The 27,312-nt window shown below is 44.3% G+C and overlaps 3 protein-coding genes and 1 long non-coding RNA gene across 6 annotated transcripts in view; 3 read left to right on the top strand and 1 right to left on the bottom strand.

Moving 5' to 3' along the window:
• Positions 1–16,050, top strand: part of LOC139206942 (TBC1 domain family member 9B) — a 16,555-nt gene extending 505 nt beyond the window's left edge. Inside the window, exons 2-23 of the mRNA XM_070836560.1 lie at positions 2,486–2,596; positions 2,680–2,798; positions 2,876–3,107; positions 3,403–3,661; positions 3,853–4,060; positions 4,355–4,552; positions 4,667–4,813; positions 6,004–6,154; positions 6,252–6,466; positions 7,331–7,448; positions 8,190–8,392; positions 9,180–9,262; positions 9,353–9,482; positions 9,887–9,985; positions 10,085–10,153; positions 10,773–11,013; positions 11,250–11,315; positions 12,182–12,250; positions 12,682–12,735; positions 13,030–13,074; positions 13,327–13,424; positions 14,175–16,050. Coding sequence (XP_070692661.1) covers positions 2,486–2,596; positions 2,680–2,798; positions 2,876–3,107; positions 3,403–3,661; positions 3,853–4,060; positions 4,355–4,552; positions 4,667–4,813; positions 6,004–6,154; positions 6,252–6,466; positions 7,331–7,448; positions 8,190–8,392; positions 9,180–9,262; positions 9,353–9,482; positions 9,887–9,985; positions 10,085–10,153; positions 10,773–11,013; positions 11,250–11,315; positions 12,182–12,250; positions 12,682–12,735; positions 13,030–13,074; positions 13,327–13,424; positions 14,175–14,798 — 3,539 coding nt within the window. The 3' untranslated portion in view covers positions 14,799–16,050. The remainder of the gene's footprint in view (positions 1–2,485; positions 2,597–2,679; positions 2,799–2,875; positions 3,108–3,402; positions 3,662–3,852; positions 4,061–4,354; positions 4,553–4,666; positions 4,814–6,003; positions 6,155–6,251; positions 6,467–7,330; positions 7,449–8,189; positions 8,393–9,179; positions 9,263–9,352; positions 9,483–9,886; positions 9,986–10,084; positions 10,154–10,772; positions 11,014–11,249; positions 11,316–12,181; positions 12,251–12,681; positions 12,736–13,029; positions 13,075–13,326; positions 13,425–14,174) is intronic.
• A 1,427-nt stretch (positions 16,051–17,477) lies between these two features.
• Positions 17,478–21,398, top strand: mrnip (MRN complex interacting protein). 2 transcript variants are annotated; one of them, XM_070837290.1, is made up of 7 exons: positions 17,478–17,575; positions 18,233–18,292; positions 19,462–19,565; positions 19,688–19,736; positions 19,893–20,047; positions 20,198–20,261; positions 20,888–21,398. In XM_070837290.1, exons 1-7 carry the CDS (start codon positions 17,516–17,518, stop codon positions 21,293–21,295), a joined length of 900 nt encoding a protein of 299 aa, XP_070693391.1. In that variant the 5' UTR covers positions 17,478–17,515; the 3' UTR covers positions 21,296–21,398. The 2 variants fall into 2 exon arrangements, with proteins under 2 accessions (XP_070693391.1, XP_070693392.1); XM_070837291.1 differs by lacking the exon at positions 18,233–18,292 and having other exon boundaries at positions 17,485–17,575.
• A 799-nt stretch (positions 21,399–22,197) lies between these two features.
• Positions 22,198–26,454, bottom strand: sqstm1 (sequestosome 1). 2 transcript variants are annotated; one of them, XM_070837192.1, is made up of 8 exons: positions 26,196–26,454; positions 25,453–25,548; positions 25,041–25,341; positions 24,093–24,247; positions 23,924–23,992; positions 23,614–23,747; positions 22,638–22,845; positions 22,198–22,560 (listed from the first exon to the last, which is right to left on the bottom strand). In XM_070837192.1, exons 1-8 carry the CDS (start codon positions 26,362–26,364, stop codon positions 22,397–22,399), a joined length of 1,296 nt encoding a protein of 431 aa, XP_070693293.1. In that variant the 5' UTR covers positions 26,365–26,454; the 3' UTR covers positions 22,198–22,396. The 2 variants fall into 2 exon arrangements, with proteins under 2 accessions (XP_070693293.1, XP_070693294.1); XM_070837193.1 differs by having other exon boundaries at positions 24,093–24,243; positions 25,040–25,341; positions 26,196–26,452.
• On the top strand, positions 22,817–23,431 carry LOC139207469 (uncharacterized). The gene is made up of 3 exons (XR_011585039.1): positions 22,817–22,885; positions 23,275–23,329; positions 23,392–23,431. It is a non-coding gene; the product is annotated as an uncharacterized lncRNA (long non-coding RNA).
• Positions 26,455–27,312: the final 858 nt, after the last annotated feature.

Here is a 27,312-nt window from a genome sequence, read left to right as displayed (position 1 = left end):
GTTATAGTCCACTGTAGTCCAGACTTTATATTAAAGTCCACTATGGTCCACTGTAGTCCACATCAGTCCACTACGGTCCACGTCTTTATATTGAAGTCCACTATAGTCCACTCTAGCCCACATCAGTCCACTACGGTCCACGTCTTTATATTGAAGTCCACTATAGTCCACTGTAGTTCAGACTTTATATTAAAGTCCACTTTAGTCCACTACAGCCCACATCAGTCCACTACGGTCCACGTCTTTATATTGAAGTCCACTATAGTCCACTCTAGCCCACATCAGTCCACTATGGTCCAGTCTTTATGTTAAAGTCCACTGTAATCCACTACGGTCCAAGTCTTTATGTTAAATCCACTATAGTCCACTGCAGTCCACTATAGTCCACTACAGTCCTTTACAGTCCAAGTGTTTATGTTGAAGTCCAGTATAGTTCACATCAGTCCACTTAAGTCCACTGCAGTTTGATTTGATGTGTTTTAGTCCACTAAAGTCCACATTAGCCTCAGTCTATGAGTTATAGTCCACATCAGTCCACTAGTGTCCACTACAGTCTGGGTCTATATGATTCAGTCCACTATAGTCCACTATAGTTCACTATAGTCCTCTACAGTCCACTATGGTCCACTACAGTCCACTATAGTCCACAACAGTCCAGGACAGTCCACTCCAGTCCACTCCAGTCCAGTACGGTCCAGGTCTGTCAGGATCCAGTTTCCAGGCGGTTTGTGTATCACAGCAGAGTGTTTACACTGAATCTGCATCAGTCAGTAGCTCATTGTCTACAGTTTCCTGATGTTTTTATCGACTAACCAATTAATTGATTGATTGAGAAAATGATCAGATTAATCCAGAATGAAAACGTCTGTTAACGGCAGCTCTGAAGTCGTTAAATGATCAGCCGATAAAAGGAAGGTAAATGATCGAGAATCCTAATAATCTGTTATTTGTTGTCAGTGTCTCAGACTAATCAACAGATAAATCAACAATGAAGATATTGATTAGCTGCAGTGTTGTTTCTTCCCGATGAATCATGTCGCAAGCGCGTCTTCCTCTTCCAGTCTTACATTGACCTTCATTCATTTCTGAACACGCTGGAAACTACGTTCGTTCGCACGGTTTTGTTCGACTGTGTGCAGCATCTGTTACCATGACGACCCAGGTTACAAGACAGCCACCTGCGCCCGACAGAAAACTCTTAATTTGGGCCTAAAATACGTCGCAACGACCCACTGACCTGAAGGTTGTTGTTTCTGAGCATGTTGAAGTCTGATGTGGTTTCGACCTTAAAATCATTTAAAAACATAAAATATTTCCATGTTGTCAATGTGGAAACACAATTTTAACCTGGTTAATCAATTAGTCGGTTATTCAGCTGACATTAAATGTATCTGCAGCTATTTGTAATATAACATCTGATGCTTGCTCATGTGGGAATTCTTGAATCCTTAATTTTGAATTCCTGAATCGTTGAGTTTGGTCTAGACCTGCTCTTTATGTAAAGCATCTTGAGATAATGCTGTTGTGAATTGGCGCTCTATAGATAAAGATTGATTGATTGGTTGATTTGGATTTTGGTATCAGACATTTTGTTTCTATTTACCTGCGTAAACTGAATCTCTTTGGGTCGTTCAGTTAGTTGCAGCTCTTGACTGTACACAAGACGGGATGCACACTAAGAGAGGAAGTGGACACTGCTGATCTGAGGTCATGTGACATGTGACCGTGCACCTCCAGGGTTTATAACTTGGTGCTTATTGAACACGTTTTATAATCACATGTAGGTGCTGTCGTTAATCTGCAGATCTTGAACCTGAGTCATGAGCAAAACCTCAGTTCACTGCTCGGAAAAACACAGACTGTTTGTCAAGTTTGAGGCGGTGATGTCATCAGCAGTCAGCTGACAGGAAGTCGGCTCTGACCCATCAACTGATCTGTTTGAGTTTTAATGCTTATGTGTTTAGCTGACTCAGGAACATTAAACATTAACCTGACAGGGGATCATGTTTTCTGAACTGGACTAACCACCAGGTCCTGCAGGTCATTAAGGTACTTTAAAAGCCTCAGTCCTCAGTCGTAACTGAGTGAAATCTGAACTCACAGACGTCAAATATGTATCGAGTAATTCAGTGTGACTTACACTACCAGAGGATATCACTTTCTCTGACGCCCGTCCAGAATAAACGTCCATAAACCAGCTTAGAAATCACAGGAAAGAACACACTTCAGAACTTGCTTGAAAAACATCACATTTTTAAGTTTTCTTCAGTATCACAGAAATCCAGTGACTGTTGTCTGTACATCCATGATTCTACTGCAGACGGGAGCTGCTAACGGCTAATTCGTCAAACTTTTAAAGGCTAATTTGACAAAATATTGGCTAAAAAAGTTGCAACCCACAGCTAACTCACATACCCATCTACCTGCCTGTGCTCAAGTCTTCTGGTTTACCTGTCTTCATGTCTACCTGTCTCCCTGCGTGCAGGTCTCCTGGTTGGGACTCTGGATGTGGTTCTGGACTCCAGTGCCAGAGTGGCTCCGTACAGGATCCTGTTGCAGACCGCCGACTCTCAGATCTACTGGAACATCGCCTGCGGTGAGGCAGCTGGACTGGGAGCGCTGGGATTGGCTGAATGTTTGTCCAGGTAATGTTTGCTGACCCTCAGCTGTGTCTTGCAGGCTCGTCCAGGAAGGAGATCACGGAGCACTGGGATTGGCTGGAGTCCAACCTGCTGCAGACCATCTCCATCTTTGACAACGATGAAGACGTCACCACCTTCGTCAAAGGAAAGATCTCTGTACGTCACTTCCTGTTTACCGACCGTTTCTCTTTTCTTGTGCGCGATCATGTCATTGATGATGTCACTTCCTGCAGGGCATCATCGCCGAGGAGAACCGACTGAAGCAGGGGGAGGAGCAGGAGGAGGATTGTGGGAAGTTTCGGGAGGCGGAGCTGAAGATGAGGAGGCTGTTTGGGATGCCCGAGGAGGAGAAGTTGGTGAACTATTACTCCTGCAGCTATTGGAAGGGCAGAGTGCCGCGGCAGGGCTGGCTTTACCTGTCCGTCAATCACCTGTGCTTCTACTCCTTCCTGCTGGGCAAAGAGGGTACGACCAGCCAATCACAGAGTTTAATTATGGCATTCATACAGTCAGTGCTGTGTCATATTTATGTTTTAAAATAAAAGAATCTGCCATCTTTAAGAACAAATATCTACCAGAAGGTCCTTCTATTGTTACCTGAAGGTGCTAATAAAGTCTTTAGATGGTTTTAGTGAGAAGTTATTCTTAAAAACCATTCGGACCGAGGCGACCCAATCACAGTGTGCCATTCTTTCACGATTATATTTTAATGCTCAAATACTTTTACGACTGTGATCTCTTCACTGTTCACTGCCCTCAGTGACCCTGGTGGTACAGTGGACGGAGGTGACCCAGCTGGAGAAGAACGCCACCCTGGTGTTTCCGGAGAGCGTCCGTGTCAGCACGCGGCACACCGAACATTTCTTCTCCATGTTCCTTAACATAAACGACACCTTCAAGCTGATGGAGCAGCTCGCCAACATTGCCATGCGGCAGATACTTGACAACGAGGCGTTTGCCGCCGACCGCTCGCTGCCGAAACCCTGCAAGACACTGAAGAACGTCTCTGCGCTCAAGAGGTCTCACTCTGTTCATTAACTACGAACCAAATATCAAGCTGACGGAGTCATCTGATCAGACTGACAGACTGCATGTACAAAACAGAGTGCAGTTTCCTGATATGAATAAATGCATGACGAAATGTAGATATGTGTCATCTGTCGTTGGCCTTTGACCCAATCAGCTGTTCATGTCTGTGTCATCGCTGCAGGGATTTGGATGCACGGGCGAAGAACGAGCGGTACCGCACGATGTTCCGGCTGACACAGGACGAGCGTCTGGACGGACACACGGACTGCACGCTGTGGACGCCGTTCGCCAAGATGCACGTGGTCGGACAGCTGTTCATCTCCAACAACTACATCTGTTTCAACAGCAGAGAAGAAGACCTGTGCCAGCTCATCATCCCCCTCAGAGAGGTAAACTGGCTGTCGGTGAACCCAGGTCGGTTTACGAACACTCCACTGACTAAAATTTGAATTAAAGCTGCCGTCGTTGTAAAGACGACCGTTTGGAAACATCTGGTTGCAGCTGGAGGAAAGTTAAACACTGAATCCAATGAATAATTGCCCTTAAAGATTATGACAGGTTGGATATTAGAGATATAATAATATACTCATATTCTCTGCATTTATGCATGGGAAATTTTGGTCGCATAAATTACCGAGGTCACTCATTCTACAGTTTTTTACCCATCATCCTCTGCTCCTCAGGTGTCGATTGTGGAAAAGGCAGACAGCAGCAGCGTCCTGCCGTGTCCCGTCTCCATCAGCACCAAGAACAAGATGAACTTCCTGTTTGCCAACCTCAAAGACAGAGACTTCCTGGTCCAGCGCATCTCCGACTTCCTGCAGCGAACGCCCGACAGCTCGTGGGGCGACACCAGTCCGCTGTCTCTGATTGGTCACTCGGTGCGTCACTCAGGTTGAGGTTCTGATCATGTGGCGTTAGCAGACAGGAAGTAGAACCCTCACATCGACGTACTCTCAGTTTTATTGTTGTGATGTGTGTTTTTGTGCCCCCAGGCGTCCTCCGGTGCCCCCTCGCCCTCGTCTGCAGGGTCTGAGTCCGTCCACAGGGGGCGTCATTACCACCCCGGTCTGCCCACAGCCAGCCAGGGCCTGCTGCAGCTCTACCACCGAGACGCTCCGGAGGACCTGGGGCCCAAGGCTGTGAGTTCAAGTCCCAACACTTTTAGCTACAAGTTGGATCAGCACTGTTAGATACTGCGGAGTACCAATACTGCTCATGGAGTACAAATACTCTTAGATATTATTGAAACACTCCAGTGGATTTGGGACCCACTGCCACGAGATGAAGTCCATACCACAACACAGCTGGGTCTGATAAGGACCACCACTGACACCAGTTACCAGTACTGTTACATACAGAGCTGAACCGCTACCATTACAGACGCGTACTGGCATTGTTCAATACAGAGGAGTACTGATACCACAGAGTACCCTTAAATACTAGGGTTTGTTTGATACTGAGGAGTACCTTTAGATAACAGAGTCCTGTTAGAAACAGAGGAGTGCCATTATATACCATGAAGTACTGCTATGGTGCTTTTCCACTAGCACCTACTCGGCTCTACTCGACTCGACTCGACTCGGTCTTTTTGGTTTTCCACTAGGTGATAGTATCTGGTACTAGGTGCTTTTTTTAGTACCTAGTCGGCCGGGGTTCCAAGCGATCTGAGTCGAGCCGAAAATGTGACGTCAACAGACTGCAGGCCACTGATTGGCCAGGGAGTGACATCACTGGATGAGTCCTGAGAGCGACTCGTTCACAAGAATCAAACCCGCCATTTTTAAAACCCTGGAAACAGAGACCGTGCGTTTTTATTATTTCTGTGAACGAGGTAAACGGCTTCACACAAACCAAACGTGTCCTTAGTTGTGTTTGTGTTTGTGCCGCATACAAATTACGTCACTGGAGTTTCGGCCCGCCTTGCTATGACTACCCCACCCACGTTGAGCTGGTACGCAATTGTAATGGAAAACGGACGAAACTGAGTCGAAGCGAGTCGAAGCGAGTCGAGCTAAAACTGTGTAATGGAAAAACGCCATTAGATACTGGGGAGTATGAGGTTTTTTACACACAGCCATGAGGGAAGTGTTCTGTAGACACTGTTTGGAAAGGGACAGACACATTCATAAATTACTTGGCAGGTGACTGGATGAACCATCTGTCTGTTGCTGTGTAACATCCACCGATCACATGAACAAACCACGTAAAGTAGTTGAACCTTTTGTTGAAGCTGGTCGGGAAAAGAGCCGAAGATTTAACAAGCTGTTGACCCAAACGGATATGTTGTTGTGTAAGAGGAATGTCTCGCCTCACCCCCTCCCTCCTGCAGATGAAGGAGAAGATGAAGGAGGAGGCGTGGAACATCCATTTCTCAGAGTTCGGTCGGGGTGTGTGCATGTACCGGACCTCCAGAACCAGAGAACTCGTCCTCAACGGGATCCCAGAGCGCCTGAGAGGGGAGCTGTGGCTGCTGTTCTCTGGTCAGTGTTCCTCCCTGCTGCTCTCCGGTAGCCTCATTCATTCATACAGCAGGTAAACCGAACATCCGTGTGATCACCCGTCCCTCTGTCCATCCAGGAGCGCAGAACGAGATGGCGACGCACCCTGGTTACTACGGCGACCTGGTGGAGCAGGCCATGGGCCTTTGCTCGTTGGCCACCGAGGAGATCGAGCGCGACCTTCACCGTTCGATGCCCGAGCACCGAGCCTTCCAGAACGAGACGGGCATCGCCGCGCTGCGCCGCGTCCTTACCGCCTACGCCCACCGCAACCCGGGCATTGGATACTGTCAGGTGAATACAAACCCAATACCCATAATAATACCCAACAAGGTGTCCGTTATCAGGAATTAACGGCCTCCGATTGTGGCTAATACCTGAAACCGTCACCACCATCCCATAAGGTTCTAATGCAATGGAAACGTCTTTCACCGCTCCAGTAAATAGGATGAACCACGGGTACGACTTGGCAACAGGAGATATTTGTAGTCCGCTCAGTTCATGGTACGGATGTTAGCTAGAAAGCTAACGTTATGCTAGCATGCTAGCAAGATTCAAGTCAATAACTCTGCACACAGGTTGACAAACAGCGAATAAAATTCGACGGACCAGCCCAGCTAGCAAACCACGTCAATCAATATTTTAACGAACAAATTAACAAATGAACGTCCATGTTGCTGTCGGCTGAATCTGAGATCATTAATGTGTAAACAGTTAATAAATGATGATAAATAATGAAAGTCTCAGTGGGGATCAGTCTACTTCCTGCAGCTTGTGTGTCACAGTCTCCATCCTGTGGTGTTCAGAGGATGAGGACCTGAAGGAGGACACCCGCTGTTGGAAACAAGATGTTAGCTTGTTATCGTTGTTCAGAGGCTTTGGCTGGGTCCCTGTTGCCGTGGTTACTTTATTCAAATTGATTTAAAACGTCAAACAGATAAATAAGTAAAACAAAACTATTTTACTAGATAAAAATATAAATATTATTTATATAAAATACATTTGACTTGATTTCAGTGTGCTTATATATTCTGTACTGAACTGATTCTCAGTGACATTAAAAAAACAATAAATTGTCCTATAAAAAGTCTTCACATTATAATAAAGTATCAATAAAAGTGGACTTACTGACTGTACGGTGTCGTGTTTCCCCTCCAGGCCATGAACATCGTCACCTCCGTCCTGCTGCTCTACTGTCCGGAGGAGGAGGCCTTCTGGCTGCTGGTGGCGCTGTGCGAGCGGATGCTGCCCGACTACTACAACACCAGGGTCGTAGGTCAGTGATGAGTTCAGGTGTTCAGGCTGAGTCAGGAGGCCTTCAGGTACCTGCAGTCATTAACCACCCTGTCCTCTGTTTACAGACTGTTTACTGACTATGTACTGATGGTTTACCGACTGTTAAGCAACGGTTTATCGAATGTTTACCGACTGTTTACTGATGGTTTACTAACTGTTTAATGACTGTCATCCTATTGGTCGACATTAAGGTCGTCTTCCAGGTCAGACTCATGACACTTTACTGACTGTTTACCGATTGTTAACTGATGGACTTTTAAGCGAATATTTACCAGCTGTTTACTGACTGTTTGCTGACTGTCGTCCTATTGGTCAACTGCTTCTTTTATAAGGTACACTGAGGTCGTCTTCCAGGTCAGACTCACTACACCTTACTGACTGTTTTCTGCCTGTTTACTGATGTACTGTTAACCAAATATTAACCAATTGTTTAGTGACGTGTTACCGACTGTTGCCTTATTGGTTGACTGCTTCTTTTACAAGGGACACCAAAGTCATCTTCCAGGTCAGAGTCACCGCACCTTATCAGCTGTTAACCGACTGTTAATCGACTGTTTACTGACGGTTTACCGACTGTTACTGTAGTTGTACCTGTCTGTCCAGGTGTGTCAGACAGCACAGCCTTCACCTCTGACCTCCACCACCTCTGACGTATCAGTGGTCTCCAGGTGTGGCCTCAGGTGTCGGTCTGTCCCGGTGTGACGTGGCTTCTGTCCTGCAGGTGCTCTGGTGGATCAGGGGGTGTTTGAGGAGCTGACCAGAGCCTTCCTGCCCCTCCTGTACGAACACATGCAGGACCTGGGCGTCATCTCCACCATCAGCCTGTCCTGGTTCCTCACGCTCTTCCTGTCCGTGATGCCCTTCGACAGCGCCGTCCTGCTGGTCGACTGCTTCTTCTACGAGGGCATCAAGGTCATCTTCCAGGTCAGGGTCACCGCACCTTACCGCCTGTTTAGCGCCTGTTTACTGACTGTTTACTGACTGTTGACCCATTGGCCGACTGCTTCTTCTTCGAGGGCATCAAGGTCATCGTCCAGGTCAGGGTCACCGCACCTTACCGCCTGTTTACAGCCTGTTTACTGACCGTTTACTGACCGTTTACTGACTGTTTACTGATGAACTGTTACCCACATATTAATCACCTGTTTACTGACTGTCGTCCTATTGGTTGACTGTTTCTTTACATGAAGGTAATTTTCCAGGTCAGATTCACTGCATCTTGCTGACTGTTTACTGACTGACCAGTTAACCAGTTGTTTATTTACTGTCGACTGATTGTTAACAAACTGTTTACTCTCGATTTTACCAACTGATTATTGATTATTATTGATAGTTTACTGACTGTTTGCTGACTGTTGTCCTGCTTCTTTTACAAGGCCATCAAGGTCATCGTCCAGGTCAGAGTCACCGTACCTTACTGACTGTTTACTGACTCTTTACTGACAGTGTACAAGCTGTCTACTAACAGTTTACCGGCTGTTTACCAACTGCTTACTGATGGACTGCCTACCGACTGGTTATCAGCTGTTTACCGAGCAACTGTTAACTGTTTAACAGTTGGTCGACTGCTTCTTCTACGAGGGCGTTAAGGCCATGATGTAGGTCAGAGTCACCACACCTACCTTCCCGCCTGTTTACCTGTCCAGGTGTGTCCGCATCAGACGGCACAGTCTTCACCTCTGACCAAACTACTTCCTGTTTCTGTCTGCAGGTGGCGCTGGCTGTGCTCCACGACAACATGGACGCCCTGCTGTCCTGCAGCGACGAGGGCGAAGCCATGACCATCCTGGGCAGGTGGGCGTTGTGCTTCCTGTCTCACGGGATTCGTCACCTGGAAACCGTTTCCGTTTTATTCGTCACTAACGAGGTTCTGTGTGCGTGCAGGTACCTGGACAATGTTGTGAATAAACAGACGGTGGCTCCGCCCATCCCTCACCTGCACGCCCTGCTGACGAGCGGCGACGAACCTCCACCTGAGATCGACATCTTCGACCTCATCAAGTCGTCGTACGAGGTCAGACTGCCTCAGTGGACATGTCGTCGTTTCAGTCTAATTCCTGGAGCTGCGCTGTCTTAGTCTAATTCCTGGAAATGCAGTATTTCAATTTATTTTCTAGAGCTTCAGTCTAATTCCTTCTGCCATAGTGTGTCCGTCTAATTACTGGAATAGTTACTGGTTTTTATGGTAATCTCAGATTTCCCAGTGTAATTCCTGGTGTAGCAGAGTCTCAGTCTGAGTCCTGGTGCTGCGGTGTATTTCCTGTAGCTGCAGTGTCACAGTCTAATTCCTGGAAATGCAGTATTTCAATTTATTTTCCAGAGCTTCAGTCTAATTATTTCTGCCATAGTGTGTCAGTCTAATTCCTGGAATAATTATTGGTTTTTAAGGTAATCTCAGTTTTCTTCTTCTCTGAGCAGAAGTTCGGCAGTTTGCGCTCTGATGTCATCGAGCAGATGAGGTTCAAGCAGAGGTTAAAGGTCATCCAGTCGCTGGAGGACACGGCCAAAAGGAGCGTGGTGGGTGACGTTGGCACGCTGCGGGCTAATGCTAACACGCTAATGTAGACACAGTGTTTACAGCTCTGTGTTTGTGTGTGTGTGTGTGTGTGTGTGCAGGTGAGAGCGATGATGACGGAGTCCGCCTTCAGTATCGAGGAGCTGGAGGAGCTGTACTGTCTCTTTAAGGTCAGAGCAAAGAGTTTTTAAATGTCCTGATGTTTTTAAAGGCCGACAATCAAAAAGTTTTTACTTTATGGTACCTGACATACAGCGAGTGGGTTTGGTTTCACAAATGGTGGAACAGAAAAAAGAAAAAATACTTCCAATGCAAGAACTGAAGACTTTTCTTTATTTTCAGCCCTGAAAATCATCTTTTTCCACTAGAATAAAAAATACATATGCAGGACAGACACAGTCCAGCCTCAGCTTACACACTTGTCATCTTTAGATTAAAATAAATGAAAGTCTCCCCCCCCCCCAAAAAAAATTGGAAACTTGCAGAAGAAGTTTGGCGGGTTTTTAGGTCCTCAGTTTTGTCTGCAGGTCCTTCTGACAGGCAACAAGCAACAAGCTCCACCAGTCAGAGGCTTGGGGAAGCCCAGTGTGGCCCGAGAGGTGAAACAGAGCGATAATGTCAAGAAGAAGAAGAAGCAGAACCAGAAGAAGCAGATGAAGCAGAAGAAGATGAAGAGGAAGCAGAAAAAAAGCAGAAGCAGCAGAAAAAAGCAGAAGAAGAAGCAGCAGAAGAAGAGGAGGAGGAAGAAGAAGAAGAAACACGTTAACCCTTTCTGTCCTTGTGTTTCAGTCCAAACACATGACGAGCTGTTATTGGGGCTCCAGCAGCTCTGCCGCCGAGCGCCACGACCCCAGCCTGCCGTACCTGGAGCAGTACCGCATCGACCCGGTTCAGTTCACCCAGCTGTTCACGGCACTCGCTCCCTGGGTCTGTGGAGGCCACAGCCCCACGCTGTCGGCCCGCCTCTTCAGACTCCTGGACCAGAACCAGGACGGACTGGTCAACTTCAAAGAATTCATCACCGGACTCAGTAAGTCGGACTTTTAGTCTCTTCAGGGGTCTAAATATTCAGATTCAGTGTCGTATCAGGGTTGTGGTGGTCTGAACTGGTCTTTACTGGCCTGTACTGGTGTATACTGGTCTGTGCTAGTCTCTGCTAGTCTGTGCTTGTTTGTACCGGTCTATGTCGGTCTATACTGGTCTGTGCTGGCCTCTGCTGCTCTGTGCTGGTCTCCTCTCAGTGTAAACGTGTTTATTTGTCTGCAGGTGGGATGTATCATGGAGACATGACAGAGAAACTCAAACTGCTGTACAAGCTCCACCTGCCACCAGGTAACAGTCACACAGCTCAGCCCCCTGTGTGTGTGTGTGTGTGTGTGTGTGTGTGTGTGTGTCTTTGGCTGTATTACTAATAAATAATAATAAATGTTTTGGTGATAAATGGACAATTTTCAGAAAGTCCAGTCTTGCTCTTTATTGGCCCTATTGGCCATTTGGAGTCTCTTTTTTTTAATTCTTTATTTCTATTTAGCCAGATGCTGTTTGCACCTGAGTGTCAGTCGTCAACAACACTATTCACACCTGGATGTAAATAGCCAGTGTAGCTATTTACACCCGGGCGCCTTTTATATTTGTATTTGACGTATTATTTTAATCCAAACCATCATCTTTTCCTAAACCTAACCAAGTAGTTCTGGTGCCTAAACCTAACCAAACTACCACTGAAAACCCTGAAACACTGAAATAATAATAATAACGAAATAAATGTGTGTAATTTACTGTTTTTAAACTGGTTTTTAACCTCATTCTCCTGGATGACAGTCCTGTTACTAAACCACTCAGCCACCAAACAGCCAAATAGTGGCTGATAGATGATTTGCAGACAGTTCAGTTTTATTTATTCTGTCTGTTGTTGGTTTTGCTCCTTGTTTCTTTCCAGCTTTCCTTATTTTTCCCATACAAACACTTTGAAATGATAATAGTCTTATTTTTATAAATGGAGAAAACCCTTATAGATAAAGGGTTCCAAAAAATGAACAAATAGATAAACATCGGGAGCGATATTTGCAGGTCGCACTGATGCTCCGAGTCGTTAGATTTAGCAGCACCGTCTCCAGACATGGCGGCAGTCTGGAGGTCAGGTCGCCAGACTGAATACCACGAGGCTTCATCTGTCTGTTTGTCTGTCTGTGTCGCAGCTCTGTGTCCTGAGGAGGCCGAGTCCGCTCTGGAGGCCACGCACTTCTTCACTGAGGACGTACCACGAGGTAAACACATCCTCACTGCAGTATTTCTACTACAGCGGTGTTCTTTCGAAGTCCTAACGTCAAACTGAGCCTCCGTTCTGTTCGCTCTGCTCACGGCCGATCTCTGCAGTCAGTGTTCGTTTCGTCCTTCAAGGACATCACAGATTTATAAATCGTGGACGAGGACAAACAATAAATGAACAGACTGAAGAGGAGTTAGTCGGTCTGAAATTATCGTGTGAGGGAAAACGTTTGATTAAGTTCAGTGATTCAGGATTATAGAAACATCCAGCAAATATAAAACTGATTTACATGAAAATCCTTCTCATTTACAGATTTTAATGTTTGCTTTCTTGCTCACATGCTGCCCGATCTCTTCTCCTCCTTCTTCCTCACTTCCTCCCTCTTCTTCTTCGTCTTCTTTTTCTCCTTTGTGTGATGTCTCCTTCCAGAATCTTCCTTCATGTCTGATATGGACAGTTTGGGGCAGCAGGACGTGACGTCAGGTTTGTGTCTTTGTGGTTTGAGGAAACCTGCTGCTGCTCTGTAGGCTGACATGTTTCCCCTCTGGCCCCGCCCTCCCCTGACATCACTGGTGGGGGGGGGGGGCCAGATGAGTGACATGCTGGACATCAGAGCAGGAAAAGTCCTGGAACTGTCTGTCGCTTTAACTAACAAATGATTTAAACACTTTTCATCTCTTTATTTCAAACTTAACCAACATGTTTAACAAACTGCCGTGGTGATGATGGTGGTGGTGGTGGTGGTGATGATGAAGATGGTTTCTTGTCTGTGTGCAGGTGAGGAGGGGAAGGATGGAGGCGTAGACAGCGAGGAGAGGAAAGGTAAATGCCCCATCTACTGCTGACATGAAGTTCAAAAGCTACTGAGGTCTGCTAAGCTAGTTAGCTTCAGCAGTTGGTTTACATTATCGCCTCGTGTAGGTTTGTCAATAAAATAATACATATATTTACATCAGTAATACTCAGTAGACCTGTGACCCCTCTGACCCCTGACCTCTGACCCCTCTGACCCCTCTGACCCCTCTGACCCTCTGACCGTCTGACCCTCTGACCCCTCTGACCCTCTTGTTTCAGAGGAGAAGGTGAAGGACTACAGGTACTACCTGAGGATGTGGGCCAAAGAGAAGGAACCTAAGACGGAGACCATCAAAGACCTGCCCCGGATGAACCAGGTGAGGAGACCAGGGTCACAAATGTATTACTATTACTAAGCTGCCCCAGTATCGGCCTGTCTCTCTCTCTCTCAGTACTGACCCGTCTCTCTCTCTCTCTCTCTCTCTCTCTCTCAGTACTGACCCGTCTCTCTCTCTCTCTCTCTCTCAGTACTGACCCGTCTCTCTCTCTCTCTGTCTCAGTACTGACCTGTCTCTCTCTCTCTCTCTCTCTCTCTCTCTCAGTACTGACGCGTCTCTCTCTCTCTGTCTCAGTACTGACCTGTCTCTCTCTCTCTCTGTCTCAATACTGACCCGTCTCTCTCTCTCTGTCTCAGTACTGACCTGTCTCTCTCTCTCTCTCTCTCTCTCTCTCTCTCTCTCTCTCTCAGTACTGACCCGTCTCTCTCTCTCTGTCTCAGTACTGACCTGTCTCTCTTTGTCTCTCTCTCTCTCAGTACTGACCCGTCTCTCTCTCTCTGTCCCAGTACTGACCTGTCTCTCTCTCTCAGTCTTGACCTATCTCTCTTTGTCTCTCTCTCTCTCTCTCTCTCTCTGTCTCAGTACTGACCTGTCTCTCTCTCTCTGTCTCAGTACTGACCTGTCTCTCTCTCTCAGTCCTGACCCATGTCTCCCTCTCTCTCTCTCTTTGTCTCTCTCAGTACTGACCTGTCTCTCTCTCTCAGTACTGACCTGTCTCTCTCTCTCTCAGTACTGATCTCTCTCTCTCAGTCCTGACCCGTCTCTCTCTCTCTGCCTGTCTGTGTGTAGGAGCAGTTCATAGACTTGTGTAAGACTCTGTACAACATGTTCAGTGAGGAGCCCTCTGAGCAGCAGCTCTATCACTCCATCGCCACCGTCGCCAGCCTGCTGCTGCGCATCGGAGAGGTCGGCAAGAAGTTCAACAACGGCAACAAGAAGAACGACAACGGCGCTACGCAGCCCCCGCCCACCGCACAGGCCACGCCCCCCGACATTCAGGCAGAGGAGGGGCCCGGCGAGGGGGGCTCAGGTGAGTCTCAGGTGTGCCAGGCTCTGGCTGACGCTCAGCTGGAGCCGCCGGCTCTGCAGACGTCCGACGAGGAAACCAAAGACGACACGTCGGTGTCGTCGTACTCGGTGGTGAGCTCCGGCTCTCTGCAGTGCGAGGACATTGCAGACGACACCGTGCTGATTGGCAGCAGCGAGCAGAGGCGGGGCAGCGTGCTGGATGTTGATTGGTCGATCACCTTCGAGCAGGTGCTGGCGTCGCTGCTGACGGAGCCGCCGCTCGTCGACTACTTCGAGAGGAAGAGGGACATCCAGAGCAAGATGGCTGCCTGTAAGGCCCAGCGGGTGGTGGAGCGTCAGACAAGCTCCGCCTCCGACCATGAACTCACTCAGCACTCTGGTTGAGTCTCCTCCACCTGACCACCTGTCTCTCCTGCACCTGACCACCTGTCTCTCCTCCACCTGACCACCTGTCTCTCCTGCACCTGACCACCTGACTCACCTCCACCTGTTCTCCTGTGTGTGTTTGAGGCTGAGGCGGTGGCTGCGCTCCGCTCAGATGAATCATTCCCAGTACGCTGATCAGATGTCACATCAGTTCCTGATTGGCTCGTCCCAGCTGATGTCACTCTGACAGACCCGGGCTCTGATTGGCTGGTGGGTCCTGCTGAGACACAGAGAAGAAACACCTTCGAATAATCTTCCGTGACACTGAACCAACAATCAGCCGACGCCACTTCTGTTATGAGTCCAGGTGACCTTTAATACAACTCATCACTTCCTGCAGGCTGTTTCACAGTTAAAGCCCTTCAGGGGGAGGTTGATTATGGAGGCTTTTAATGTGAAAAAGGTGAAGGAAGAGCAACAAATTAACAAATAATAATCATAAATGCACACCTGGATTTTTACTGCAGGTAAACACAGGCCCCGCCCACCAGGACCAGCAGGTGGATCAGGAGGAGGATCAGATGTGTATATAAACAGACTGTAACTGATGTGCAAACACTAACAGATGAGCAGGTGAAGCAGGTGAGCAGTATGCTAAAAGACTACGGAAGCCCTAAAGTCCCAAAACTTGGTGTTTTAATTTTCTTCTTTTTACATGTTGAACCAACTTTTTCTCACAAGCTAAAAAGACAAAGTCACATAACTTCTGTGTGTAAGTCCAAAAACCTCTTTGTCTTAAAACAAGTGAAAACATCTTGTAGTTTAGTTAGAAGAAAAAATCTACATTTTTGTGATATAAATGATTTATTTCTGTAAATGAAGCAGAAATGGGAGAAAACTAGACCTGCAGACAAGTGAACCAGGGTCCAATCACCTGACGTAACAAAATAAAAGCTGATTTATGTTACCAGAAATGTACGATGGCGTATCAGGGCCATTACAGGTAAAACAAAGAAAATTACAGAGTCGGGGGAGAAATGTGATATTCTGAGGAGAAACCCAGAATAGTCGAGATTACAGTTGTAAATCTACAAGGAAAAAACTTTAATATTCTTTGAGATTGTAGTCATAAATTCGATTCACACCCCAAGCACTGCCGCTCGTCGTGTATTCTGAACGACGACGTGTTTTTAAGACAATTTGAGGGTTTTTTTTCCATAAATGTACGACTTTAATCTTAGAGAACATTTAAGTTTTTTCTCATAAATTTACAACTTTAATCTTAGAAGAACATTTAAGTTTTTTCTCATAAATTTACAACTTTAATCTTAGAGAACATTTAAGTTTTTTCTCATAAATTTACAACTTTAATCTTAGAGAACATTTAAGTTTTTTCTCTTAAATTTACAACTTTAATCTTAGAGAACATTTAAGTTTTTTCTCTTAAATTTACAACTTTAATCTTAGAGAACATTTAAATTTTTTCTTATGAGATTTTCTCGTGAATTTACAATTTTAATCTCAGAATATTTGAGTTTTTTTCTTGTAAATTTATGTCATTAATCACAGAGTTTTTTCTTAAACTATTACTCCCTTTTTTTGTTTGTAACTTACAGTGACCTTGATACGCCGTAGTACAAATCAACTCAACTGGGAGAATTTTTAATATTATTTTTAGAAAATAAAACTTTATGGACACTGCTACATAAAACATGACTGAATGAGGAAGTGAACACTTACCTAAAGAAATTAAAAATGAACTTGTTTCATGTTCAAAAGTTTTAGTTTCCTTCTGTACAGTTCAGATATATTAACTGTATGTTAATGAGGTCGTATTACCTGAATAAACTCACGTTACCTGATCACTCAGGTGAGTTCACACCTGAAGACTTTTATTTTGACGTCACTGAAGCCTTGTTTGTGTGTCTCTGCTGCCTATTTCTGATGACATCACTGCTGTTTACTTTTTGTTTAGGCAACGATGTCAGAGGACGTTTCAGTGTTTTTATTCCGTTTTTTCTCTCTCTGTTGTCGTCATTGTATTTATTCATCAATCTGCTTTTAAAATCCATTTTATTGATCAGTCGTTGATCTGTATTCTCTTGTCTAATAAACACTTATGGAAATTCATTATATTTTCTTCCTCTGTGGTGTCATGTTTATTGATTTGAAAGGTTAAAGCTGCAGTCAGACTTAAACATTTAATTAAAGATGGATTCAAGCATGAATTATTTCAGGAAAACATTAAATAATTGTTTAAAATTATTGTACATTTTTAATCCAAACTTTCACACATAATTTATATCTATTGTATCAGCACAATATTGAGAAATATATAACACGTTTTATTCTAAAATCAAATCTAAAGGGATAAATGTTTCGTTTTTCCTTTGATCTTCAGGGAAAAAGTTAAAATAATGTGAACAGATTATGATTTATACTTCTAATACCCCAGTTTTTCCTCCATATATTTATGTTAATTGAGTAAATCAGGTTTATTGATTGGTGGCATAATTCAAATAGAGGATCAACACACTGACACTGTTATTGGCTAATAAACAGAATCAGTGCTGATGTCTTCCGGCCTGCAGGAGGCGCTCTGCTCTGATAGGCTGCTGCCGCCGTGACGTATGTGTGACGTATGACCGCGGTTCAAAACAGACCCGGGAAATCTCGGCCGCAGGAGCAGAACCACAACCAGAACCAGAACCGGAGCCGTTTCCTATCTGATCGTCATGGTTCAGGAGTTTCACGTCCTCCGCTGTTTCTCCTGTCAGAGCTTCCAGGTTCAACAGGTAGCACATTATGTAAAACACACAGAGATAAACTGAACTACGTGCTAACAGTGACGCTAAAAGCTAACGGCCAAGCTAATGGCTAACAGTGAAGCTAAAGTCGAACAGTCCGGCTAATGGCTAACAGCCAAGCTAATGGCTAACAGTCAGGCTAAAGGCGAACAGTCAGGCTAAAGGCGAACAGTCCGGCTAATGGCTAACAGCCAAGCTAATAGCTAGCAGTCAGGCTAAAGGCTAACCGATGCAACTACTGAACTAACAGTGAGGCTAAAGGCTAACTGCTTTCAGTGAATTGTACCATCATAGCTGTTTGTAAGTAATTCTTAGTAATTTAGAATAATTACAAAGTTATCACTAATGCTTCAGGACTTTAAGATGTAGACAGTTTGTTTTTACAAAACTTTACAGTACACAACAAAAATATGATCTTTAAAACAACTGGGAAAAGTTTCTGTAACACTTGATGAACATGTTGCTTTTTTCATTGTTTGTTTGAGAAAAGAGAATTAAAATCAGTGTAGAAATAAAAGAATATTCTGTTTTTGTTTTGTTTTCCTGACAACACGGTCAAATAATTCTCTGCGATGAGAAGTAAACTCATTAAAACTTGTAATTTCTGTAAAGACTACTGAACTGACTGTGTGTTCTGTCTGTCAGGTGAAGAAGGTGAAACGATGGAGCTGTAAAATGTGTGGAGAGAAACAGTCGCTGCTCAAGGTCAGAATACAACTAACGCTTGATTTTAGCAGAAACAAGATGTGAACACGGCGCTGACATGCCATCACCTTTTAAGTTGCTATGTTAAATATCTCCTGAGGGGAATATTTGTCTCTTTAGCTGCTAAATGCTTCACTATGTTCACCAGCTGGTCTCTAACTGGGTCTGTCTGCTGTTTGCTGCTGGTTAATTTGGTAGTTGACAACTTAACCATTGCTGCTCTAATCAGAAGGCTACAAAAACCAGTGGAACTATTCCTTTATGTGAGTGGCATTAACAATTAATCTGATGAAAAAAAACAGTATTTTTTGGCCTTTTTGCTTTAAAAAAAGAAACTAAAAGACTTCATCAGCCATTAGAATAGTTGCAAATGATCTTTCTGTGCACTGATCAGTTGAGTGATCGACTAATTGTTGCTCTAGGGCAGGGCAGGGCAGAGTTTATCAATAAGAAGACACATGGTGGAGACAGGACTCTGGCACATAAACCAATCTAACACGTTTAACCAGTGAGGGTGTTACCAGGTGTGTTAAGGTGTCTAAAGGGTTTTCACTGTTGTAAAGGTGCACATGAGTGTTTAAATCTGCTGGATGATTAAATCAGAGCTCTCCAACGTGCAGCTGATTTATTATAATTAAACTGGAGAGTCACTAAATAGATTAACGTCTTCTGCAACAACAGTTTTTAGATTCTTCATAATTCTCCAATATAGAGAAACTGTTCCAACTGACTTAAGTAGGCGGTCCAAGATTGATCACTTTTTTCAGTCTTTAGTCTCGCACATTCATACATTCTTGTTCTTATTCTTATTGTTGTAGTTTATTTCTTACTTTTTTACTGTACATAGAGAGATAAGTTTCATGAAAGGCCTTAAAAAAATAGTCTGAAATTCCTTTTTGGAAAGAAAATCCACTTAATTAATGTTTTGCAGAATCGACTTCAGACGTCTTTGTCATCCAGTCAACATCTGTGACAGTTTTAGTGATTAATGTCACTGACAGATATTTTCACATTTGATATTTATTTTTATTGCAAATTTGGCCTTAAATTTAATCAAACTGTTATTTAGAAGTCTGGTCAAAGCTGACTCGCACCAACAGGTAACAGCAGGTGTTCAGAGCGTCATGAAGCGAGGCTGCGTTGTCACCTGTGTGCTGATCGGTTGACAGGAGTTTGGGCGGGGCTCCGGGGCCGACTGCAGACGCCATGTTCAGAAGCTGAACGCCATGAGAGGAGCCATGATGGAGGAGGAGGAGCATGCCTTGTCACTATGGTAACCAACCTCTCCCACATCACACAAGAGCTTTTTTTTTATTTTTTATTTGTCCAAATATGCGTCACCCTCCACCTGTTTACACAGGTGTTCTCACCTGATGTTTTGATGGTTGTTAACAGGAAGCAGGTGGAGGTAGATGGACAGGATGAACCCGAGGAGCACGACCAGGTGACCACACACACACACACACACACACCCACACACACCCACACACACAAACACAAACACAGGTGTTGTGCTTCCCAAAGTCCTAAAACATCTCAATTTAGTTTTTCTGCTCTGATATTTGAAAATATCTAATGGAGGCTGTAAAATTGTCTCCAGGTGACACAAACTCAGGTGATACAGAGTCAGGTGAGCCGCTGGAGCAAATACCTGGACACACCTGAGGAGGCTGAGCCAGAGGAGGAGGAGGAGGAGGAAGAGGAGGATGTTTTGATGGACAGGCAGCAGCTCCATGGCAACAACATGACTGACAGGTGTGACTTTAGAAGGTGTTTATATTGTTGGAGGCCACGCCCACCTACCTGTCATTCAGCAGAGTGTTTTTTTTAAAACAAACCTGTAGTGATGGACAGGTGAGACACAAATCAGGCCTCATTTCAGCATCCTGTGTTGTGTTGTGACAGAAAGAGGAAAAGAAGAGAAGGATGGACAGCCAGAAGAGGACAGGGCAGCCACACACCTGAACAGGTAACATCCCAACATTTATTATCAATGAAGAAACTAATAATACACTCAGTTCAGTGACAGATGTGGAGCTTTTGTTAATAAGCTAGGCTAACACCTTCTCCCTGCTTCCAGTTATTATGCTAAGCTAGGCTAATACGTTCTCCCTCTGTAGAGCTGCTACTAATAATTATTTTCATTATTATTTATTTTCTTGACTAATTGATTTTTAATTTGGTGTATGAAATGTATGTTTCCCAGAGCTCAAATTGATTGATAATGGATATTCATTTCACAGAGAAAAAACGTAAATCCTCACATTTAAGTTGCTGGAATGAGACATTTTTATGCATTTTTGTTTAAAAGATTTGATTTTCAAAATAGTTGCTGATTAATCAATGAATCTATTAATTGTCTGATCGTTTCAGTTCTATGTTGTTGTCAGTCTAATATTTAGATTGTCTGAAGGGAAAGTAAGGAGGGTTTTACCATCATATTTACCTGTAAAGTTAAATTTACGAGGTGTAATAAGAAGAACAGGGAACCCAGGATGTTTCCCAGAGGAACTCCACATAATAAAGTTTATTATATGTTGAACTGTTCCTTTAAAGAATCAAACCCTTTAATCTCCTGACTTCTTCTGTCTGCAGTCCAACTGGTCCAGTGCTATGATGAAACCTGTCAGACCCTCAGCCGCAACCAGAACCACCAGTCTGGACCACAACGGCACCAGCCCACCCAGTAAGAAGAGTATCGATCGTCCCAGTAAGACCAGTATTGATCGTCCCAGTAAGAAGACCATAGATCCTCCCAGTGTGGGTGCTGGTTCAGTCTCCAGGTGGGCTCGTTTCCTCAGTTCGGACTGTCAGGTGAAGGAGGGGGAGGAGCCTTCAGTCAGTGGGCGGAGTCAGTCAGTGGGTGGAGGTGCCTCTAGGTCCTGTATCAGCCATGCCCCGCCCTCGGACATGCCCCGCCCCCTGCTTCCTGTTTCCTCCATGTTTGAAAGTGGAGAAGAGTTTAGCTTCGACGACGAGTTTCTAACAGCTGAGAGGATGTAAACAAACTCTGGAGGTAAAATTCTCACTTTCTGTTATATTAATACTCAGGTTTTTGTTGATTCCACTAATCGGTTAATCAACCAATCGTTTCCATATAATTTAAATGATCTATTCACCGTGTATGTTCAGACAAACGTAGAATAATCCTCACGTAAACACTTTGTACCACAAACATTTAATTGTCTTTGTTTTAATCTCTCCAGATTTTATACTATTGAATGTATACTATACTAATAATAATAATAAACTTTACTGAACATACTAATACTCTAATACTAGACACTGGACAGATTTAAGATAAAATCCCATTACAAAAAGTTTTGTATTAAGTTGGATGCTATTTACAACCAGGTGCACATTGGAAAGAAGATATTTAATCTGCCTGTCATATTTGTATCACACTTATTATTTCAACCAAATCTTTGATCTTTTCCTAATAAAAGAAATGGTAATAAAAGAAAACTGAAACATCTAAGCTAAGAGATAAATTAATGTAATTTACTGTTGGTCTCACCAGGATTTGAACCACTTTCTACTGTGTTAAAAGTCCTGGAACAAAACCACGTTAGTCTTGCAAAACTTCATCCTGATGGAATAAGATTATGTTTTGTCCCGGCTAATGTAGATGAATTATTCAAGTGTTATGCTGGATTACAGTAGTACACATCAGTGTGAATTAGTGGCCCTTTATTTTGAAATAATAAGTCCTTAATCATTAAGAGTGGCAACCATGTTTATATTATACTGTACATATTAATACTGTCAGTGTTTATAATTAAGATTATGAAATGAGACTCAATTTGTAGTCCACTGTGTGAAAACCTACCAGAACCTGATACCAGATCAATAAATCTATTTTCTAACATTTAACGTGATCATTATTAGTTTAAGAAGTCAGACAGTTTCAGTTCTTAATGTTTTTATTGGTCAGAGTAACACAAAACAGAAATAAGATGAATTATAAAGCAGGAATCAAGGAGTTAAAGCACTGATTAATGAGAGAAAGTATTGATTAATGATGACAGTAATCAGATGACAGATCATAAACTCAGGTTACAGGAAACAACAGGAATATCTGTATTAGTTTAGATGGTGATATTGTTAGGGCTGGTGTGGGCGGGGCTGTTTGGCGTACTGGATGGCGTCGAGTGCGGCGCCGATGTCGTAGTTTTTGGCCTGAAGGAGACGAGTCAACCAGCCGCCTTCGTCAGTGAAACCCATCGACAGCATGAGCGACAGAGACTCCACCAGGCGGGGGTCTGCCTCTGTGGGGGAGGTCAAAGGTCAGCGGAGACGTCGTACACAACGATCAGACAGATCAGGGAGGAGGGCGGGGTCTTACCTTGAGGCAGGTGAGGGTACAGAGCCGCCTCCTTCAGACCTGTTGGACCCTGCTGCTGCTGCTGCTGCTGCTGCCCCGATGGCGGACCCTGGTCCTGGTTCTGGTTCTGGTCCTCGTTCCCCGGCTGGAGGGACTGCAGCTCTCCGGTGGAGGGGTCGACCTCTCTGGAGCTCAGGTGAGTCCACTCCTCATCCGAGTCTTTGCTCACCTGAAGACCGAAAACTGGGTGAGGTTCACTGGTTGCACTGGTCTGAGAAGGACCCGGGTTAGATTCAGACTAGACTGGACTAACACCTGTGTTTCCATGGTAACAGTGTGACCAGGTTAGTTGTCTGCTGATGTGTTAAAGTGATTCTAATTGTTTTTTTTAGACACTCGTTTCTATTACTAAAAACATTAAATGGAGTCGTCCGTTATCTTAAGAATAGCCACCAGACTCCATTGAAAAAATCTGTAATTTTACCCTGCTGCTGACTCCATCTGTTAATAAGTTAATGACTTTAATGGTTTAAAGGGTCACTACTGTGTTCTGTGAGGGGAAAATTAGCACTTTTGTGAATGGAGTCTGGTGAATTTGAAGAAAGTGATCTAATGTCTGTTTGTGGTTACGCTGTACTGAGAGGGACCAATATTGGAGTCACACTAAACTGAATTTACACCTGTGTTTCCATGGCAACAATGTGACCAGATTCGTTTTCAGCAGGTGAACGTGAACTACAGTTTAGGCCCCTCCCCCTGATAGGCTGGACATTAGAGAGGCTGCTGATGTGTTAAAGTGATTCTAATTTTTTTTTTTTAGATACTTGTTTCTATTAATTAAAAACAAACTAAAGAAAAGCCACCAGACTCCATTGGAAAAACATACGATTTTACTCTCCTGTTGACTCAATGGGTTAATTAGTTTTTGACTTTACTGTTTTGAAAAGGGTCACTCCCATGTTACCTGAAACACAGGTGAGTAAATACGTCAACTGACCTTTGACCCCTCGCTGGCTCCATCCATCTCCACGCCTCCATCGCCTCCCTCCGCCCCTCCACCACCACCCTGAGAGGGAGGGGTCACCTTCGTCCTCTGGCCCTCATGCTCCACATCGATGTCGACATCGATACCTGCACACACACGACATCACTTCCTGTTCGAACCTACGAGCAGAGTTCACCTCGCTCGTCTCACAGCAAACAGAACCTCCTTTAACTGCATTATTATTTTTGAAAAGACACTTCCTGTTAAGAAAGCCAATCAGAAAGCTGCACTGATCTCAGGCGGTACCAGTGACATCACTCACCTAGTGGGCTCAACATGGCCGCCACACCCTCCCCAATGTTCTTCAGGAAGTCCACGTTGGCCTGGGAGGCTGCAGATAGAGGTCAGAGGTCAGGAGGTTCAGTTATCAGTTTGATGATTAGATTATTGTCAGTTTATCAAAACTTTAAGTGTGAGTTCCTGACACTGACCAGAGGGGGCGCTGGAGTCGGCAGCAGGTGTGGAGGGGCCGGGCTGGTCCTGGTCCTGGTCCTGGTTCTGGGCATTGCAGGGGTTTTGGTTCTGGTTCTGGTTCCACATGCAGTATCTCATCCTCTTCATCCACTTCCCTCGAGGAAACCACTGCAGGCAGACAAAGGGACAGTTCACCGAAACATCCTCACAGTCACAGAGCAGGGCTGAAAACACCCACGAAGAATCTGGATGATTGTGTTTTTTACTCAGTTTTGAACATTTAGTTTGTGTGAATCTTTAGAGGAAGAAGAGCCTCCAGAATCAGATCAGAAACATCCTGTTGACCATTAAACAGGACTTAAAACACCTACTCCTGTCAGTCATTACTCAGGGCACCATACATCACCCTGTGGCTCTTGTCTGAACATCTCACTGACACATTCATCTGATTTACCCTGAGTTCAGACTGTCAGGCGTGGGAACAATGTGCCCAGACTAGTTTCCACCATGTGACCCTAAACTACAGTTTAGCTCCTCCCCCTCTCCCTGAGTGGCTGGATATTAGTGAAAATGCTGATGTCACTGTTGAGCTTCAGATTAAAACAGATACGTTTAAGTGATTCTAATCATTTTCTATTTTAGACACTCATTGGTTTCTATTAATAAAATCATTAGCTCAAAAATGGACTGAGAAGAAAAGCCACCAGACTCAATTGACTCAAAAAAATCACTAATTTTACTGTCTGTTTCTGACTCCATAGGTTAATTTGTGTTAGTGTCTGACTTCAGTATTTTAAAGGGTGTTCTTTGGGTAAAATTACTGTTTTTGTGAATGGAGTCTGGTGGTTTGGAAGAGAACGTATCAATGACACATTAAGGTTATCCAAGCTGCAGGGCTGACTGCGTCAGACACTACTGAGGGGAAAACAGGAAGCCAAATCTTCCGTCCCATGATGCCACTCACCTGCAGTGGGTGCCAAATGGGCAGCAGAACATGCTCGGTGTGCGTTCCTCGAGCCTGGCAGGTGGAGCACAGGTCATAGTTCGGACAAACCGAGCACTTGAAGCGAGTTCCCACCACGGGACCTTCGCAGCCGTCACAGGTGACGTTAGGGTGCAGGGTGGGGGTCGGGCCCATGTGGGGGGGTGGGCCCATGTGGGGGGGTGGACCCTGAGGAGCTCCAGGTGGAGGTGGAGGAGGAGGGTGGCCGAAGGCAAAGGGAGGGAAGGCGTGAAGAGGGAAATCTCGACGGTGCTCCTTCTTCTCTGTAAATAAAATAATCAATCAAACCTTATTAGAAACAAAAACTGCAGCTGATGTGTTTTCTGCATTAAAAACACACACACGGAGGTTCAGGCGAGGTTGTGTGTTTGTACCTTTGATGAAGATTCGGAAAGTGGCATCCTTCATGCAGGCAAGACCCATCATCAGTTCATCATCAGAGGAGAACGCAACCAGGTCTCCATCATCATCTGAAACACAAACACAGCATCATCATCTGGAACAGAAACATCACCTGAGGTATAACGTGTCAGTGTCTGAAGTATCCGGTTTACTCTCCTTCATTAAAATCATATTTTATTTATATTGTACTTTACAAAATCATCAACTCAAAGAAATGTAACGTTTGTTAACAGTAAATGACAAATTGGCTAATTTAAGTGACACTGAAGTAAAACAACGAATTGTTATATTTACTGTATCTAATCTATGATGAGAACATCAGTGAGAAGAAGTTCTGTGCACACCTGAGCTCACGGGACCCGCCCAACAGCAGATGTCAATCAACATACCTGAGCTCATGCAGAACCCAGCTATTTACATAGTCACGGAATATTTAATTTTGGCATAGTTTTCTTTCCGTACTTGTTTCACTGTGCAGAACTCCACCAGAAAAACACATGATTTTAGCTTTCCAGATTAATAAAGAGGAGCGCGTCGCGTTGATTTCAAGTTTATTACATTACAATAATTTTAACATCTGACCTCAATAAAACGTACTGAAGTTTGACCTTTTTCCACGTTGATTTATGTATAATAATCTTGACAACAGATAGAGGCCGGTTGTTTTATATGTGCATATATGTGCTCATACATGTTGAATAATTTTAATACTTACCCCTGTAGTACATGTTGAAGCCGTTGTTCTTCAGGTTAGTAAACACTCCGGCGGTTTTCTTGCTCAGATACTCGAAGCTGCAGGAAACATCTTGGTCCACCGCGAACCTCCGGACCTCTTTCACCGCCTCATCTTTCCCCAGCAGGTAGGCCTTCATAGTCACCGACATCCTGCACCAGTTACCGGCTGCACCACAGACTCTCGGCTGAACCAGACTGCGGACAAAAAACACACACTTCTAGAGACTTTCAGACTCTGCGATAAAGTGGGAAACTTTGTGACGCAGCTTTAAATCCTCCCGGACTCCTTCGTGTTTACTTCCGCGGTAGACGACGCCGTCGTCGGGAGAACGCGGCCTCCCATTGGTCCACCGACAGAGTCCCGCCCACACGACCAATGAGAGGCCGAGGAATGACGAAGAACTTTCCAATGAGGGCTTGTCCACGGAATTCCCCTCTGAGTCATCTGACCAATCAGGTTTAAACAGAATAAAGTTCATATTAAGCTAAATAACGCTGTGTCACCGTTATGAAAGGCAGGATGGAGGACAGCATTAACACTGAAATATAATTATTACAGTAATATGATAAATATATACAAATATATAAAATAAACCCCACTGGTTTTAATGTTGACTTCACACACATCAGGTCATGTTTGTTCATTCAGACAGAGCTGCAAGAATATATAAAAGAAACTATTAAAATAGATTTAAAGTGAATTAAAGATGAAATATTTTCTGTTTTAATCTATTAAATGTCACAAACAGTCCACATGTGAGGTTTAAAAGTTTGCAAATATCCACATTTTGGAAGCTGGAGCAAATAAAATGTTGGCGTTTTTATGATTTAAATGATTATTATTAAATCACAGCTTAGTTTTCTGTTTAATCAATGAATCAGTTTAGCTCTGTAATAGTTGATAAATGTCAAATAAGCTTAGATAGATAGATATATAAATTAGACAATAGATACCTTAGATGTGTTTACTCATGAGAAATAAGATCAAAGTATCTTATTATATTCTGTGAGGATTTAAACTGAATATTAATTTGGGATTTCTGGTCAAATGGTTGCACTGTGGAGAGTTAATTTGTATTATTATTATTATTTTTTAA

This window comes from Pempheris klunzingeri, chromosome 9 (genome assembly GCF_042242105.1).
Source record: "Pempheris klunzingeri isolate RE-2024b chromosome 9, fPemKlu1.hap1, whole genome shotgun sequence".
Taxonomy (NCBI): domain Eukaryota; kingdom Metazoa; phylum Chordata; class Actinopteri; order Acropomatiformes; family Pempheridae; genus Pempheris; species Pempheris klunzingeri.
This window is presented reverse-complemented; position numbering and strand designations above follow the sequence as displayed.